An 18,740-nucleotide genomic window follows, 5' to 3' on the forward strand; every position below is an offset into this window, starting at 1 on the left:
TCTATATATTATTTTACATCATATGTTATTTGGTTCTCAGTCTGATGTTCCACTTTGTTTTCCATGGAAACTGGATTTGACTTGCCGTTGCTTCCATAAAAAACCATAACCATCTTGGATATATTTTCTGACAACTTTTCAAATTCTGATTTTGTTTCTTCTTGATGCTTTGTGAAATAAATCCTCCATCTGCCTTCTGAACAAATAAAATAAGGAAAATAAAAAGGAAAAAATATTAAGGATGTTTCTGTTTTCATATATTAACAAAGCTATCTGATATAAAATTTCTAAGACATGCCTTGTTCTACATGGGGAAACATTATTTTATAAGCATTTCACCTGGGTATTGAGCAGCTCCCTAGGTTCGTTGCCATTTTTTACAAAGGGGAAACTATTGTCAGTACTGGTAAGTACAATGACATATTGTGATTAAAATATTCTCACATTATTATTTCAAAACTGATTAATAAAAAAGTCAATGTAATGATAGAAGCTATACCTGAATTCATTTGCTCTCTTTCTAAAGGCCAGGCAGATGTACTCCTCCTCTCCTGAACTTCTAATTAAAAAAAAAAAAAAAGATAAAATTAATACTTTTGTAGAGCGGTGTCTATATGATAATAAAGGTCTGTATTCATGTCTAGTGAGACAATTGAGTATTATATCATTTAGATTAAAGATTTAACTAGGAAATGTACAGTGTGATTTTCTGTTTAAGCATCATCTAAATATCATCCTATTAAATAAACTGTCTCTAGGGCTGGCTCTTTACTAGGAAAATGGTAGTAACATGAACATTCAAGTATTTTTCATTTTAAAGCATTTCTCTTTCATTTGTACAATTTATGCTCTGGATGAATGAGCACTAATTGGATGTCTTTAATCCCCATTCTAGAGGTTGATGTTCCTCCCACAGATATGAGTCCCCACTGATTTCTTTGGGATTTGGTATAGATCAAAGCTGCCTGTAAACATTAGGTAGTGACCTGAACTGAAAATGAGAAGACTTCTTTTGAATTCATAACCAAGACTGGATTTGCCAATTATTGTATAAAGAAACACATTTGTCCAAATCAACGAAGTTTAGTAGAAACAGAACTAAATATTACCTTTTTTTTTTCAGAGATGTCCCAACATACAAACTAAACCAAAGCTGAAATTACCTGCTTTTGCACATGAGCAGTTTCCTCCTTTTTTTTCTAGTTTCAAATGATCAAAAGTTCGAGATCACACAGCAGAGGAAATCAATTGAACTAGAATCTTCTTCAGTCCCAAGAGGCTATTGCTGGACAAGTGCCAGCAAATGCCCGGGGAGTTAGGAAGAATAAATCTAGAACATGTTTTGTAATCCAAGGAGTTAGGAAGAATAAATCTAGAACATGTTTTGTAATCCAAGGAGTTAGGAAGAATAAATCTAGAACATGTTTTGTATTCCAAGGAGTTAGGAAGAATAAATCTAGAACATGTTTCATAATCCAAGGATTTATCTGCACTGTCAATTAACTTCTCTGAGAAGCAGGAGAATAAATACATTTGTCTTAGAGGAACATTCTGGGCTTTGGTGCCTACTGATCTGGTTGGAGTGTGTAGTGGTTCCTCCCAGCTTGCACACCAGATTGTGTTGAAATCCATACTTGGATTGAAGCCATGACACAGGGAGGGAGGGAGGGTGTACATTCCTTTCCTGTCTTGAAAAAGAGCCACAGGCAGTGGGCTCAAAACTGCTCCTCTGTGGCCTGACTACTCACATGTTGTCAGTCAGAAGTATCTCCAGTTTCTGGCAAAAGTTGTCCTAACAATGTAGCATAAATAATGTAAATTAGTCATCTTGAATACAATGGAGACATTTTCTCCACTGCTTAAACAGAGTTTTCCCTGCTTTTTACCTTGTTTTTACTCTGCCTAGCAAGTAATTGGTATTAGAAGCTTAAAAATAGTTTGCAGGTGTAGAAGTAAGACTTGGAAAGCTAGGAATTTATAAAAAAGAAATAGGGCAAATTTCTTGGCGTTTACACCACTGAAAATCTGGAGTAACAAAGCAGAAATTATCCTCTGGCAAATTGTGGTTATAAAGTGGTACTAAACCACATAGTGTTCAGACATCCTAATTCCCTGTACAATGACAATATTCTACTGGAATATTTTAAATCACAACTTGTTTGTAGAAGCAAATTGTAGAAGCAAAGCTGCATTCTCCAGTTTGGACTGAATTTCTTAGCAGATGATAGTTTGAAGATAGTGTTGACCTGTGGCATCCAGAGTTACTGAGGCAGATCTTTTTCCATCAAGTCTGTCTTTAAGCCATGTTTGAGCCATAAACAGTGTTTCTGTCCCTGAAGATGCTGACTCTTTCACAATTATCTTCTCCAGAAGCCAGTCAGAGCCTCTCCCTTTTTCAACAACCATCCTTTGCAGAATACCAATATCTACTGCCTCCACTTGAAAAATATCCACCTGAAAAATTCAGATTCAGAAATCATATGGAAACAGAATCATGTATCTAAATTATCAGTGTATTTTGAAATATGAAAGTGAAAAGAAAATCAGGATTGTTTTATTAAGTCTGTTTAGCAACTGAACCAGAAATGACATGTTTAACCATGCTAAATGCCTGCAGTAAGAAGTATTTCTTCCCTTTGTGGTTCTGCAATTTACAGCTAAACCCTCTCTTTGCCCACACAGATTATCAGTTGCCTATGCTTACTTAATGAGAAATTTTCCTTGCCAAAATTGATGTTTAATGATCTACAGGGAATATATTTTAAAAATATCTTACTCTCAACAAAATAGACCCCAAGGGCTATTTCAGGAATGAAATACAGGGAATGAGAAGGGTAGAAACAAGCATCACAGAAGGAATCTCTACGGAAAGAATGACAAACTTGGTTCCAGATTTGCATTTAATTATGGGATTAGTTTCAATATAAGTAATTGAATGGAAGGAAAAATATGAAATAAAACTATGTTGAAATAAGTTCTGCTATTCTCTATCAGTTAAAAAAGCCACAATAATTTTACAATGTTAAGAACACTGAAGTAAGATTTCTAAAGAGAATTGTGATATATCAGACATGCAACACTTTCACAATATCTGATTCTACCTTTTGTGAGTGTTACACTTATTTCCTGTTTCCTCAGCAGAAAAACAGACATTAAATTCTTGGCGCAGAGACTTTCCACATTGTTTGCTTTATGGATTTATGAATTATCATCTCATTTCTACTGGGGTTGCTAACTGTTAAAATCTAGTGTTGTTTGTGATGGAATTTCCAGCATGATTTAAAGATGCAAAGATGGTTTTGAAGGGATTAGGTAGCAATAATGATGAAAACACTTGAATCCTGAGAAGTCTTGAAGTCTTCCCAATGTAATTTATACTGAAGTTGCTCTGCCAGAGCAATCCATAAAGGTTTATGCAGAGGTGAAACAGAGAATAGCAGTTCTCTTGCTCCACCACTTTTTTCCTGGAGAGGTTTTCCAGCTGAAGAACTGATGAAAGATTTGTGTCACAAAGATGAGCCTAACCAGCTTGCAACTTAAGAAGACACAGCATAAACTCAAATGTTGAGTTTAAAATTGCAGATTAGATATGACTCTAAAAAGAATCCCCAGAAACAGAAAAATTTTAAATTTGTTCTTCAAATTTTGTTTCTCGTTTTTCATTAATATCTGGACATGTGAATTTGAAAGTGTGTGTTTGTGAACCACACCTTTAACAATGTCCTAAAAATAATAATCAACCTGTTACTGATTACTCTATAACTTGTAGACAGAAAGGTCATGCTAGTCAAAAACTGCTACAATGTACCATCTAATCACCACATCTGCATTATCACTCTTAAGCTATCATGTGAAATGGGAAAATGAGACAATGATATTAAGGAAAAAATCTGAAAGAGTCACTTGAATAGCTATTCTTCCTCATAAGGAGTGAAGGTGATCAGTGGCTTAGTCAATCTAACAGCAGAGCAAATACATTGGAACAGCTGAAATTCTAGATGGAGTGCAGAACTGCAGGAAAGGAGGCTCCTCTTGATGTTTTCCTTAGCTAAATCAAAAAATTAAAGTTTAGTGTCAACACAACCATTTTATTTTATTACCTATTGGACTAATTTGATGATTGAATACCATTAATTTGAACTCTTAATTTACATTAATTGTGATATTAATTTGATCACTCCGTTATTCCAGCTTTAATTGGATTGGTGAAGTTATACCATCATGCCTGAATAAAATGAATTTGTTACACTTATTAAATGAAATGTATTAAAAATACATGCAGTTAGGAGATGACTGAAAAACACAGACTGAAGTAAGAAACATACAAACCCCTGTGTCTATCAGTAAAAAACAAAAATTTAAGTTCACAAAATGCAAAAAATTTATCCTAAAATTGCTGCTATTTCTTGCAAATGATAATGCTTAATGCATGAGTGTTGAGGTTTAACCCCTGGCATTATCCAAACCCTACTGAGCTGCTCGCTTGCCCCCTCACCAGCAAGATCAAGGAGAGAATGAGAATGGTAAATTCTAGAAAATTTGTGGGTTAAGATAAAGTTTAATAGAGAAAGCAACTGCCATACACACAAGCAGAGCAAAACAAGGAATTGATTCTGTGCTTCCCATGGGCAGGCAGGTGTTCAGCTGTCTCCAGGAGAGCAGAGCCCCAGAACTTGCAGAGGTTACTGAGGAAGACAAATGCCATCACTCCAAATGTCCTCCTTCCTACTTCTTCCCCCACTTTCTATATTAAAAATGATGCCATAAGGTCTGGAACATCCCTCTGGTCAGCTGGGCTCACCTGTCCTGGCTGTGTCTCCTCCCACCCTCCCAAGCACCCCCAGCCCCCTCAGCAGTGTGGCAGCACAAAGAGCAGGAAAGGCCCTGGCTCTGTGCAAGCCCTGCTCAGTGATAACAAAAACATCTCTGTGTTATCAGCTCTGTGTTCAGCACAAATCCAAAACAGAGCCACATACACCCACTGGGAAGAAAATTAATTCTACCCCAGCTGAAACAAGCACAATTATTTTATTGGAAACACATGAGAAATCTCTTATCAGATACTTGTTAGAATAATTTCTTTTTAAGAGGAAAGAGTTTTCCAGAGAATGACTAATTTAGTGGCATGATCATCAGCACCTCCAAAAAAATCTGCTGTCAGTGATCCACTCTTGGAAAGGAGAGTTAGGAATATAGGAAAACTACAGGCAATAATCTGCTGCTTCTAGGCTTGTGTTGTCCCCAGAAGAATAGTTGGGTCTGACTTGCATTAAGTTTGATGGTCAACAAACTTTTAGTACTTATTAACTTAGTGACCTAATAAATCAGGGGCAGCATGGGCTGTGGGTTATCTATGACCTGGAGGATCCAGCCACAGATAAAAGCAAGTATAGTTAAGACATAAAAGGTTTTCCAATTCTTTTTTCCTATGAAAATAAGTATATTTTGATGGAAAAAACATTTGTGAAAAGTTTGATGTTTGGTTTGTGTTAGACACAGTACTTTATCATGTGTCAATGTGCCATTTTAACGAGCCTGCTTTGGTGAATGTAAAATCTTAGAAATCCATGGACAAATCTGCAGACTATTCAAACATCTAATAAACTGCAAGTTAAGGAACTACTAAATAGACTAGAAATTATGTCATCTGGGGTAAATTCCAAGATAACATTTTCTCTTTATGTGTACATTTGAAAATCTACAAAGTAATGAGCTTTATTTAAGTCAAGAGACCAAAAAAGAACAAAGAGCAGAAACTATAAATGTTAGAGCTAAAAACAACTGGCTAGAGATAATTTATTTGCTAAATTTAATTTACTTTTCTCCTCTCAAGCTGTCGGCAAACAGAGAGATTATGACATATATTTCATTTTAATTTTATCAAATTCAATTATTATTAATAATTTAGCTAATATTTTTGTAGATTCATCTGAGACCATGGATTAGGCATAAAAGTTTCTAAATACTTGAGTCGTTGACAGGTCTTAGACATCACATGATATTCTATCTTTTATTTGACTTACAAATGGGGACATTTGAAACTAACTGGAGGGTTAATTCGTCTGCAAAAAGAGAAAGAGAGAGGAAGAAAACACACAGAACATAAGCAAACCTATAGAAAGTGAAATTTATCTTCATAATTTTCCCCTAGGGAAAAAAAAGTTAATTGTTTTTTAGTTACTACTAGCAAATTAGGTTTGAACTGAGAAGTCACCTTAAATATTGATAATAATACATATTGTCTAATTCAGCAGAGCTTATATTGAATTTTCTCAGAATAGCATTAAAGCAATTTGTATGTATGTACAGCCCACTACATTTTCTTAATTAACATTGCCTGGAGAAAGAAAGATATTCTCCCAGTCTGAGCAGCTAAGACTGACAATGGTAGAGTCATACATCCTCTGTGACCCAGAGGAGTTGCCCTAGCAAAACCAGAATTGGTACTTTTCATACTTCTTGGCTGAGAAAATAAGGACTAAAAAATTCCTTTGTAACAATAATTCCAGCAATCCTTTCAGAATATTTAAAGTTTGGAGTTTTTTCTTAACTCCTTTTCAGATTTTTTTCAAATGTTTCTTTCTTTCTCAGGAACCCACGTTTTGAGCCTTTTCTTTGAATCTATGACCCAGTTTATTATGACTTTATTCAGTACTCTTCTGTGACAATGCTGGCAACATATCACTGTCTGCAGCAGCTGCAACAGCTCTTGTAACAGAAGAAGCATTTGAACAGTCACTGTGCAATATTTACCTTTATAAATGCCAATCATTTTACAGCTTGGTATTGAGACTTGATGGTTGGTTAATGATGACATTCCCAGAAGAACTGAAAATGGCAAGTCAAGACACACCATATGCTTCATTTCATCAACCTGTATGCACAAGTGATTTCCCATACTGCTAATGTTAGTATCATTTTAATAGGCTTTTATTGGAAAAGGAGTCAGAGTGTCTAGATAAAGGACCTTTTCTATTAAGCTTAGTGAACCTATTGATTTGCTGCCTGATTATTTTGATCTCACTTGTTAATCTGGAGAAACTCCTCTGAAAACAAAGGAGTTTTAACACAGGTAGGCGAAATAAAGGCCCCCTGTAACACTGAGCCTAATCAGAAACAGTATGTAAACATTCCTGAAAAGGGAGAAAAAAAGAGAAAAAATACTTTTGCCCCTTCAGACTGTGGTTTTGTGGGCTCTTCCAGTTGTGCTGAACAGAACCTCTCCACCTTGTCCCAGATGCTTGTCACATCACTCCCTTCTCCTAGATGGACATTAACACCTTTTTAGTAGGGCAACCACAAAATCAGCTCCAGCAAAATTTTATTGAGATAGACCAAGTGAAAAGGCCCAAATCACTAATGATATGAAGTGCTTAAACTAAATAAACATTTGAACAGAGCAAATGTCACTGGGCCAGCAGGCTTCAGAGGGGGAAATACTGGGTGGTATTTCTTGTAGATGCAGCAGTGATGACAAGAAGCAGTGATGACAAGAAGCAGTGATGACAAGCACTGGTAGCAGCGCTGTCTTGGCTCAGCTCAGTGGAAGGATGGACAGTGCCTCTGACTGTGCCCTCACTGCCTGGTAGTGTTCTGTATGCTTCTTTTAAAATGCTTATTTAAAAACAGGGGTTTTCATACCTTTGGAAAAGCCAACCCTGAATTTCCTTCTAGACTCACATTTCTGCAAGCATGATCTTGTATTATGTTAAATTCTCAGCTATAAATTAATTGAAAATTTCTACCTCTGCATGAAAAAAGTAACATAGATTATAATGAATGAATCATTTGGGGTTTCTGATAACCCACCTTTATCATAGTCTTCAACAAGATTGGTGAAGAATCAGTCAAAGAATAGGGGTAGTAAAAAAACCCCAAATGTATTTGCCCTGCACTGATCTTATGTTAATAATCTTAGTATAACTGGAAAGAAATCTTTTTGAAACAATATTTCTGTGCACAAAACAGCAACAGGAGTAAGAAAGAATAGGGACATTTTACAATGATCATTAGCTATGAACATTCTGCAAACTAGGTAAAGACATTTCAATCAGACTTTAAAATGTATTTAATAAAATGCAAAAGGACTGCTACATAGATCAGTATCATCAGCCACATCCAGAGATGTAATCATAAATTATATCAAACAAAAGAGATTTAAAAATCAAGCAAAAACAGCCACAGAACACAAACAAACATAAGACAGTCATCACTTTGGACAGATTCAATCCCATCTGATGCAGCCTGATTGTTGGATTGATTTAATAACAGTCCAAGTTTGAGATCTGGTCTAACAGTCAAAGAAAATAGGATGAATGTAATTTTCTTCAACTTCAGAAATGCATATCATTGTATGATATTTTGATTAAGACGCTATAATCATATATAATAATGGGATAATAAAATGTCTAACTTGTATGCCTCCAAGTGCAGCTGTAAAAAGAGAATATTTTCAAGCACATCTCATTGCAGTGAACCCAGTTAATAAGCTTATGCTCTTTAGTATTTCCATGATTTATCAGGAAGAAAACAAGATCTCAGAGATTATGCAAATACAATCTCCAGTTATGACACTTGAAGGAGTAGGGTGCTAAATTGAAGAGTGCTCTGAAAAGATTTGTGAGAGTTAATAAATCACTGGAAAGCCTTCCTTTCAATGAATCAAGCAGAATAATCTATTTAACTTGTCAAAGGCATACTGATTTTCTTATTGTCATAAATACTGTCAAGGGCAGTAGAAATTTAGTGTAAGAGAGCTATCCAAACTAGCAGTCAAAAGTGTGACAAAATTCCATTCCAAAAAGTTAAAGTTTGACAAATTTAGCCAGAAAATAGTGTGAATCTCTAATATTTAAAAGAAAAAAACAAGTGTCCTTAAGATTTGAAAGAACTTTCCAGCTAGATTTAAACTTGATCACTGGTAGCCATTCATTTGGAGTTAGATATATTTTCTAAACTATTCAACTTGAACTGAATTTAATTTAGTTCTTGCTGCATTGAGGAAAATGATAGAATATTTTATTTCCTGAAAAAAGCACACTTGTATTAACCATAAGTATTTTAAGATTTTTAATAAATCTAGCTAATAAATTTAGCTGCATTTTATTTTAAAATTACTTTGTTTATCAAAACCCTGAAATGAACAGGACATAAAATTCACTTACCCAACTTGGCCTATCTAAAATAAGTCTATATAATAAGACAATTTCCTTCAAAGAAAACATCAGGTACTCTCTGAGGTTAACTAATTTCATTTTAAGATAAAAGTCCAAATGAAAAAAGAAGGTAACCATCACTCCCTTTCTGTAGCAGATGCTTAAGCCATCATATTTGAACAAATGTGTACAATACAGGCAAGTAAAACTAAGTGAAATGCATTTCAGCCTTAGAGATGTCACTTACATGATTTATTAGACAGAATGAAGTACTCCCCTCTTGCAGTTAATTTTAGCATTAATTAATTTTGCCCAGTTTTCCATTTTTTGCAAAAAAGTTTTACATATTTTCTCACCCTGAAAGAATATGTCAGGAAACTGAAATTAATTATTCACACAGCTCTAAACATTGGTCAGTGCTGTACGGACAAGCTGGGTGATTGCAATGGGATGTTCTGACTCTGTCCCTTACAAATCTCTCACTGACTGTAACCCCTGACTGGGAAATGCCATCCTGGAGGTATCGATGAGAACTGCACATAACTCAGGTACTTGCCACTGTCTCCTAGGATTTTATAAAGCTTTAGGAATATTCTTTCTTCCTGTGTTTCTCCTTGCAGTTTCTGGCAACTCACCAGCTTTTCCTTCGCTGTGATGGTACTCCGTATTTTCCTAGTTCCCATCTGATTAATCCTTCTGCTCAATGGATTTAAACACGGTGTAACCAAAAGTAGCAGTCCAGGGGCCAAGGGGAGCTGCTCTGGTGCTGGCACAATCAGCAGCTGAGCACTGCAGTGTGGTACACAGGGGATCTTCCCAAAGGAGCCTCGGGATAGCAGAGAGAGCCCCCCAGGAACCCGCACACCAAGCCACAGTGGGTGACAGGATGCGCAGCCAGAACCAGCGGTGGCCAAGCTCCCCCCATGTGCAGAAGGAGCCCTGAGGGAGTGCAAGCAGCCATGAGTGCCACAAACAGAGCTGGCAAAGACTGAGGGAAAGGTTGAGGTTCTTCCTGCCATCTTTGCCTCAGTCTCTAATAGTAAGAGCAGTTGATCTTCCAGTCCCCTGAGATGTGAAACAGACACAGGGAGCAGAATGAAGCCCCTAAAGTCCAAGGGGAAAGGACCAGCAACCTGCTACAGCACAGAGACACACATATGGGACTGGATGGGATTCACCTAAGGGTACCTAGGGAGCTGACAGAAGTGCTCACCAAACCTCTTTCCATCATTTACAGGCAGTCCCAGCTAACTGGACAGGCGCCAATTGACTGGAAGTTAGCAAATGTAACATGCATCTACAAGAAGGGTTGGAAGGAGGATCCAGGGAACTGCAGGCCTGACCTACGTGCCAGGGAAGGTCATGGCACAGGTCACCTCGAGTACCATCACACAGCACACACGAGACAGTCAGGGGATCAGGCTCAGCCATCATGGCTTTATGAAAGGCAGGTCCTGCTTGACCAACCTCATCCTCTTCTATGACAGAGTGACCTCTGCAGTGAATGACGGAAAGGCTGTGAAATTTGGTGAGCTGGACTTGAAGAAAGCCTTTGATACAATTTCCCATAACATTATCCTGGAGAAAGTGTCTGCTCATGGCTTCAATGGGTGCACTCTTCTCTGGGTAAAATCTGACTGGATGGCCAGGCCCAGAGAGTGGTGGTGAATGGAGTTAAATCCAGCTGGTGGCTGGTCACTACTGCTGTTCCCCAGGGCTCAGCACTGGCTCCAGTCCTGTTTAATACCTTTACTGATGATTTGGATGAGGGGATCAATGGCACCCTCAGTCAGTTTGCAAATACCACTAAGCTGGGTAAGAGTGTTGATCTGCTGGAGGGCAAAAGTCTCTGCAAAAGGATCTGGACAGGCTGGATCAAAGGGCCAAGGCCAACTGCATGAGGTACAGTGAGACCAAGTGCCAGGTCTTGCACTTGGGTCTCAAAACCCCATGCAATGCTACAGGGCTGGGCAAGAGTGGCTGGAAAACTGCCAGGTGGAAAAGGACCTGGAGGCTCTGGTTGACAGCTGCTGAACATGAGCCAGGGTGTGCCCAGGTGGCCAAGGCAGCCAGTGGCATCCTAGCCTGTATCAGCCATAGTGTGGCCAGCAGGAGCAGGACAGTGACTGTACTCAGCACTGATGAGGCCACACCCTGAATTCTGTGTTCACTTTTGGGCCCCTCTCTACAAGAAAGACATTGAGGTGCTGGAGCGTGTCTAGAGAATGGCAACAGAGCTGGTGAAGGGTCTGGAACAGAAATCATGTGAGGAGAAGCTGACAGAATTAGGGGTGTTTAGCCTGGAGAAAGGGAGGCTCAGGGAGACCTGATTGCTTTCTATAACTGCCTGAAAGGAAGGAGGCTGGGGGGAGGTTGGTTGCAATCAGATTGGGGTTGGTCTCTTCTCCCAGATAACAAGCCACAGCATAAGAGGAAATGACTTTGAGTTGCAGCAGGGGAGGTTTAGATTGGATATTTGAAAAAATTTCTTCAATGGAATTGTCAGGAATTGGAACAGGCTGCCCAGGGAAACATGTAGTCAGGGACATGGTTCAGTGGTGGACTTAGTGCTGGGTGAACTGCTGGACTTGATCTTAAGGGTCTCTTCCAACCTAAACAATTCTATGATTCTATGATGACCAGATTGATTTAGCATTCATTTCTGTATAACAGTAACTTGGCCAACAGCCTGCCACTGTGATTAATACATTTGGATCAATGACATCTGGCACCAATTTAATCATTATGTCAGGCGTGCTTCCCAGAAGAGAAGGTTTATCTGCAGTCACAAAATAGCAGCACTCTCAGTGTGGTGGGATGTGGACTTCACTGGCTTCCTACTTGTGACCTCAGGACAATGCCCCACATTCTGATTCTTCTTAGTGTATCCTGGCATACATGGACTCATTGCTGAAGTTTTTTGGTTTTTTTTTTAATTGACAGTGCATAATCTGTAAGTGAGTACTGAAACTGAGCACCAACAGTCACCTCTCACTGAAAATTTTTGTATGTGCTGCAGTTACCATGGCACCAACCTGAGCAGTTGATGTCTAAATATAGGGCAGGATAAAGAATATATCTTTTCAAATACTAATAGAATGAAGCAAAAATTGTGAGAGAATTTAGTGCTTCTATGAAGTGGAATACATAAACTACTGGCCAATTTCATAAAACCTAGATTAAAATACTTAAATATCAGTAATAACATATTCAGTGTACTTTACTGGTTTTGATGGAACTGATCTGAAAAAACCCCACATTCTCAAAGAGGAAATTTTTGGATAACTCACAGCCATATGACAGAGCAAACAGCAAGTCTATCAAAGGCCATATAAAGAAGCATCAAGAATGACATTTGCTGAAAAAACATTGCGTGTCAGAAGCAACATGGGGATACTGTAAGGGTTTTACACAACTGGGCCCTGGTTTTCACAGAATGTCTGAACTGAATACACTTGGTTCAAGAAAATGCTCATAAGCAGGTAAGAGCTATCAGGCTTAAACTGACTCACGAAGCATGAATAAGTACTATTAGGATTTCATGAAAGTTGAACCGCATGAAGATGTGTGCTGAGATTGCCTTGTCTGTCCTCACAGCTTTTAGGAGGACATCAAACAAGGCATCAATGTCATAGCAATTTGAAAGACTGTGGTTCTTGCAGGACAAGTCCTCACACTCATTAGTATGAGCAGATCACCAGAAGCTCAGCTCTCCACGGTGACAGCGCTGCCCTCTCAGGGGTGAGCTGCAGGGCCTTACTGGTGAATTAATAATATCATGCACATTACTTTGCCTGCAAGTTCTCTGATGGTCTCACAGGTGAAAGGACTTTGGAAAGGCACAAAGCAAGTTTTCAGATATAAGATGCTAATTCACTCTTTTACTATCATGTAACTTAGCTCATGAAAATAAAAAAGTGTTAAATGAGAGAAGAATATCTCCAATCCACTGCAAACTTTGCTGAATATTTAAACATTTCTATGTATTTCTGCATAGCTAAACTGTTGCTTGTAACAGCCCTGACATTCTGTGAGACTAACACCATATTTTGATGTGATTTCGAACAGAAACACTGTTCCAGTTCACTGGCTGTTACAGTATAGTCAGGGGAAAAATTATTGCAAGGAAAAGCACATTTTAAAATGTCAGAACAACTGTTGAGATTCCAAATGCAAATTCTGCCTGTTATACTCCAAATCCCCTAAACCACCAAGTGCAGAATCTCTGACTGCAGGGGTGCTTGGCACAATATGTGATTGGGCTGGTATAGAAAGAGACATTCTACACTTGAGAGTCTTTTTGGAGATTACTTTTAAAGGGAAGAAAACATTGGGAAATTTCCAAAACATATAATGAAAAAATACTACTGCCTAGGCAGGAGCCTTTCTTGCAGAATAATTTTATACTTTTCAATTAACCAAATACCTTGATTTTCACTGAACAATGAGTGAATCAAGACTTTTGTGTGTTTCTCTATTACTTATCTCCAAGCAATTTCTTTTTAGAGCCCTAAAAGTCCTCCTGTGCTGATATCTACATTTAGAAATATAAGGATACTGTTATATTCACACGCTGCTCCTATAAAATGTCAAATAAATAATGAAGAGATGGCTACATGCCAGGTCTGCATCTTTCTCTGTAAGAGAGAAAAATTCTGAGCTAAACTGAAGTAGATGCTAATACTATAAAACTACCCTTCAAGTTATAAATCTTTGTGGTTCGCTTCTGCTTTCTTAGTCCACATTTCTATATGTGCATCCCTGGTCCCTCTTCATTAAAAACTACCAGTCCAGAAATCAGATTACTCACTTGTGGGACTATGATTTAAGGAGGAATCTAGTGAAACTTCTACTAAATTAACTTTACTTCATGAGGACAAAAAGACTGCAGCTCTAAAATTCAGTTAAATCAGCTTATCAGTAAACCATAACCTGAAGTTCAGCATTAGGGAAGACAAATGTGACTTTATCAAAACTGAGTAGCCTTATCCACAATATTTAATCCCTTAAAAATAAAGATTTAAACTGTCCAACTTTTCTTATGAATAAGTATTTCAAGTAGCTGAAATCCAGAAATATAATACCCACTTTCAACTCCCACTGAATTGATGAGGCTAGGGGTAGTTAGAAGTTGAGCTCCTCCTGATCACACATACCATGTCTCCGCTTTGCTTATCAGTCTAGGCTGATTTGGAAGCTTGTATCCTTGGAGAAACTAATTTTCTTGGCAGCCAACAACAACAGAAGAAAATAACTTACTGGTTGCAAGACACTGGTGGATTTTTTCTCACCTCTAACTTCCAACCCAAATTTTCTGTAATAGATATTTATTTCAGAATCTTTTTTAAATTGTTTCAATCCTCAATTGTTTCAAATTTGTTTTCAAAATGAACCAGAGTAAGGACAAGCAATTTGTTTATTCCATGTTCAAAATATCTTTTGATTTTTTTCAGGTGAAAATCTCACTCCCTCTGTCCAGAGCTTCTGACAGGCACAAGGTTTTATGTCAAAGACACGCCTTTTCCTGTAAATCTACCCATGTTTCTGCAGCACATTCAGTACCTAAATTCCCTCCAATTTCTGCTTATACTGACAATGCATCAAGGAAATGCATCTCTGGCAACAGCATTGGACTTTGCCTGGTCTATGTCTGTGAGCTGCAAGACTCACTTCTGCACAGTGAATGAGACCCTCCTGGTACAGCCAAAAAAACTACAGAGGGAGTGTCTGACAGTCTGGAGAGAGACCAAGAGTCAGACTGAGGGCTAGACAGCAGGAATCAGGGAAAGGTGCCATAGGCTGCAGAGTGGCATGGGCAGAAAAGAGGTATTAAAATTTGAATGTAAAACTGAATATAAAAGCACTTGATACAGCCACTTTATTATCTGTCAGTGTTGCTTCATCAGCTGCATAAGGATTGGTATTTCCCACATAAGGCTGAGATATTGATAGATACACACTTAATCACAGAGTGCTGTAAACTGGACTTTGTAGACTTCCCTATTCCCACTAAATCCTCACTGATTGGACAGGGTTCTAAAAGTGAAAAATATCTTGCAGAACTTATAAGTATACCTTTCCTTTAGTGAAATTTTCGTCTCCTTTTCTAATTAACTTTCTTTTGCCAGTATCTCCCAAGGAGCCTTGCAGCATGATGTACACATCTGCATCTGTTCCTGACCCAAGGATAGCTCCTGTGGTGATGTAGAGAACATAGATTTTCACTGTGGGGAAAAAGAGAGCAAAGGTTTACCAAACCTAAACCAGTTAAAATTTATGTTATTTAATAAATTACTTCTATTATATTTTCATTTTTCATCCTATCTGGAGTGATCAGAGGATCAAAATATAGTGTAATGCTGGTAAAAGCACATAGATGCATTGTAATTAGAATTTAAGAGCAACTATTATAAAGAATAATAAGCTAAATAATTTGAGTGGGCTTGAAACACAGGCAGAAGAAAAATAATGTAAAAAATAAACACATAACAAGTTGGTATAAAAGTCTGTAAATAATACTCTTATCACCTCTTGCATGCATTTAAATACATGACACTCCAATGAAAAAGTTTCTAGGCTATGGATGATATTAAATCACTGAGCAAGTGCATCTCTGCTCAGAGCTTAATGGAGTTCAAACAAAGCTGGATTCTGTCAGGAAGAAAGGAACTTTTGTATTTCCTCAGGATTATGGTCCAGGCTGCTCACTCTGCACTGTACCACTTGGAGTTCTGGGCCTCAGGAGAGGAGATGACAAGTGAGAGACCACACAGTGTGAGCTTGAACACTCAACCCTTCAGCTGAGCACTCCCTGAAAGGCTGCTTCTGTAAAATACCTGTTTGCACTCCCAGAGAAACCCATAACACACTGGTGATGTGGCCCCTCAAATAAAAAAGAGATCACATCCCCAAAACATTCCATTCAAAAGGAGAAAAAAATGTGGGGAGAGGTGAAGAAAAAGTACCTGTCCTCACATTAAATGCTCCTCAGAAAAAGGAGCTGCATTTTTAAAGATTTAAATATCTGTGTTCTTCCATAAAGAAATAAATCTAAGTATTTAGAAGCAAAGAATTTTTCCAATGAATTTCCCATCAATACTTTCTCAAATTCACATTTAAGAAGCTTCTGCCTATGTGCTTTTTTTGATACTAACTTTAAAAGCAAAGCAAAAGAGGCAAGAATATACAGATTACTTCTGTGCTTGACCTAAACCCTTAACTTCTGGAATAGCCTAGGTTATTATCATGGTAGAATATTCATTTAGGATAAGAGTTCTTCCATTCTTCTCTAACTTTGGTTATAGAACCTCATAAAAAACACAGAACAAACTAAACATTATCCAGTCTTGAGGAGACCAAGGCCCAACTCTGATGGAGTTGGATGGCACACAACTGCTAGGTCAAAGGAAAAGGAAGCCTGCAGTTCTAGGAACACAAACAAGAGATCTGTTTGGGGTTGGGGGGAACATGGAGCTCCTTCTTGACTGAAATTACAGTGCAAGAGTTCTCTCTTCTGTACTTCCCTTGCTCAGCCTGTAAGAGAACCAGATCATACTATTGATTAAAAGGTAAACTCTGAGTACTGTTCAAAACCCTTTTAATAGTTTCAGTGCCACATGCTTGCTCTTTTATGTGTCACAAACTGATACCAATCAGACTTGAGTGCACAATGCTCAGTTTTAGGGTGTAAGGTACTGGATTTAAACACTGGACTGGACTGAACCTAGCCATGGCAGAAATTAACAGAAAATATCTGCAAGATCCTTTGGACTGCTCGGAAAATTGGACATCATGCCTGACCAAATCTCTCCCAGTGTTTCCAATTTTTGACAAACCTGCTGGAAAAGGAGACCCAGCTGTGAGAACTGGAAGCTCAGTTACTCTTCCTCCTTCTTCATCAACAAAGTTATGACAAAATGGGAATTCTAGAACAGTTTTAGTTTCTCTGTGTTGAAGCTTTACCTTATCAAAGAAATAAAAAGAAATAACTTCAGCATCTGTTGCTCTCTGAGGCAAACTATAGCTAAAGACAAACTATTAAACAGCTATGACACATCATTTCAAAATTTAAAAATAAGAGGAAATAAATTTTTCTAAAATGTTTTTGAAAACAGCCTTTTAAATGAGAAGGAATAAATATCTTTCCCAATTAAAGGTAATTAAAATGTTGTCAACATTATTGCTGCTGCAGAGACTGAAGTGAAGGAAAAAAAATATTTTAACTTGTTCAAGAAGTTTCCTTTATGTAACCTATTCATCCAGCATATGGAAGAAAAAGAAGTGTTGATATGGGCACATTTCAGCTTGTGAGAAATGTCAATATGCCACAATATTTTTCAGTGCAGAATGTTTTCTTATTCTAAGTAACAGGAGAAAGAAAAAGAAATGTTTCTGGAAAAAACTGAAATGCAGAAATTAAGAATGCTTTCTTACATGTATGTATATATATATATATATATATATATATATATCAGTACATATGTACCATATTGAATATATAGAGTTTGATACTAATTTCAATCTCTATGAAATTCTGTGCATAAACTAAGAAAATGGTGATCCTGAGCTAAGAAACATTCTTTCTATAAGAAAACATGTCTTAATAATGAGATATCTTACAGCATGGTACTACCAGCTACACTGAGATAAATTCCCATTTTCTAAACTATTTAAGCCAGAGAACATATTTGAAAGTACTTTTTAGGAAGTAACCCTGCATTAGAAAGGGCACATATAATTCACTCACTTCAATTCTTTGTGACCTAATTCACTAAAAAGTCCAAACCTTTAAGCCAGTAAGCAAAACCAACTTTGCTTAGGAATTGTCACTGGGAGATGGTAACATTATTTTGCTTTCAAAAGACTCTTAGTATTTTTCGTTATGACAGACAAACTGAAAAGAGTTTTTGAAATGCACTGTGAAGTATAATGTTAGCACAATTTTCCTTTCATAATAATATCTATATTCCTGAACAGTTTATTGAAACTCAAATTTCATTTACTGTGTTTTACTTCTTCAAGAAGTAAAAGAAGCGAGAATGAAGATATTAGCTATTACATGCTGCAGAAATAAGGTATACCTTAATTAATTTTGTTCTAGGCATTATTTTCTAAGTATTTCTATTTCCTCAAAAATCGGCATTATTATTTTGTATTTATGGCCATAAGAATGAAGTCTGAATCTAAATATGGAATTCAACCAACTACACCTGCATTTACTTTTGATAGAAGGTGGAAATCTCAGACTCTCTGGAGGTACAATCTCATAAAATCAAAACAAAATAGCATAGAAATGGCCATGGTGATTCTAACCAGCAGCGTAAATACACTGCTAAGCTGTCTTTAATAACAGATATTATCCACAACCTCCTATACCAACCTCGTTATTTTATACAAGGATTCAGCCATCCTGCTATAAAAACTACGGAATAAGAGGAAATGTCTCCCTAAAACCCACATAATTGACATGTATCCCAAAGCAGGGAAATTTATAATTTCTTTCTCTACCTCTTCCTACCTAATGTAAGGGGGCATCTTTTCCTTATTTACATAAATTATGCTGATTTCACTTAACTGAGCTTTGAG

At 37.3% G+C, this 18,740-nt stretch overlaps 1 protein-coding gene across 1 annotated transcript in view; it reads right to left on the minus strand.

Annotated features, from left to right (window-relative positions):
• The window catches only part of RP1 (RP1 axonemal microtubule associated), a gene marked incomplete at both ends in the record, with an annotated part of 161,303 nt that overhangs the window by 14,279 nt on the left and 128,284 nt on the right, over positions 1–18,740 (minus strand). The window contains 4 exons of the mRNA XM_084203553.1: positions 18–196; positions 2,247–2,454; positions 15,231–15,379; positions 16,991–17,117. Coding sequence (XP_084059679.1) covers positions 18–196; positions 2,247–2,454; positions 15,231–15,379; positions 16,991–17,117 — 663 coding nt within the window. The remainder of the gene's footprint in view (positions 1–17; positions 197–2,246; positions 2,455–15,230; positions 15,380–16,990; positions 17,118–18,740) is intronic.

Source organism: Fringilla coelebs (assembly GCF_963513975.1).
Source record: "Fringilla coelebs genome assembly, chromosome: 1".
Taxonomy (NCBI): Eukaryota; Metazoa; Chordata; class Aves; order Passeriformes; family Fringillidae; genus Fringilla; species Fringilla coelebs.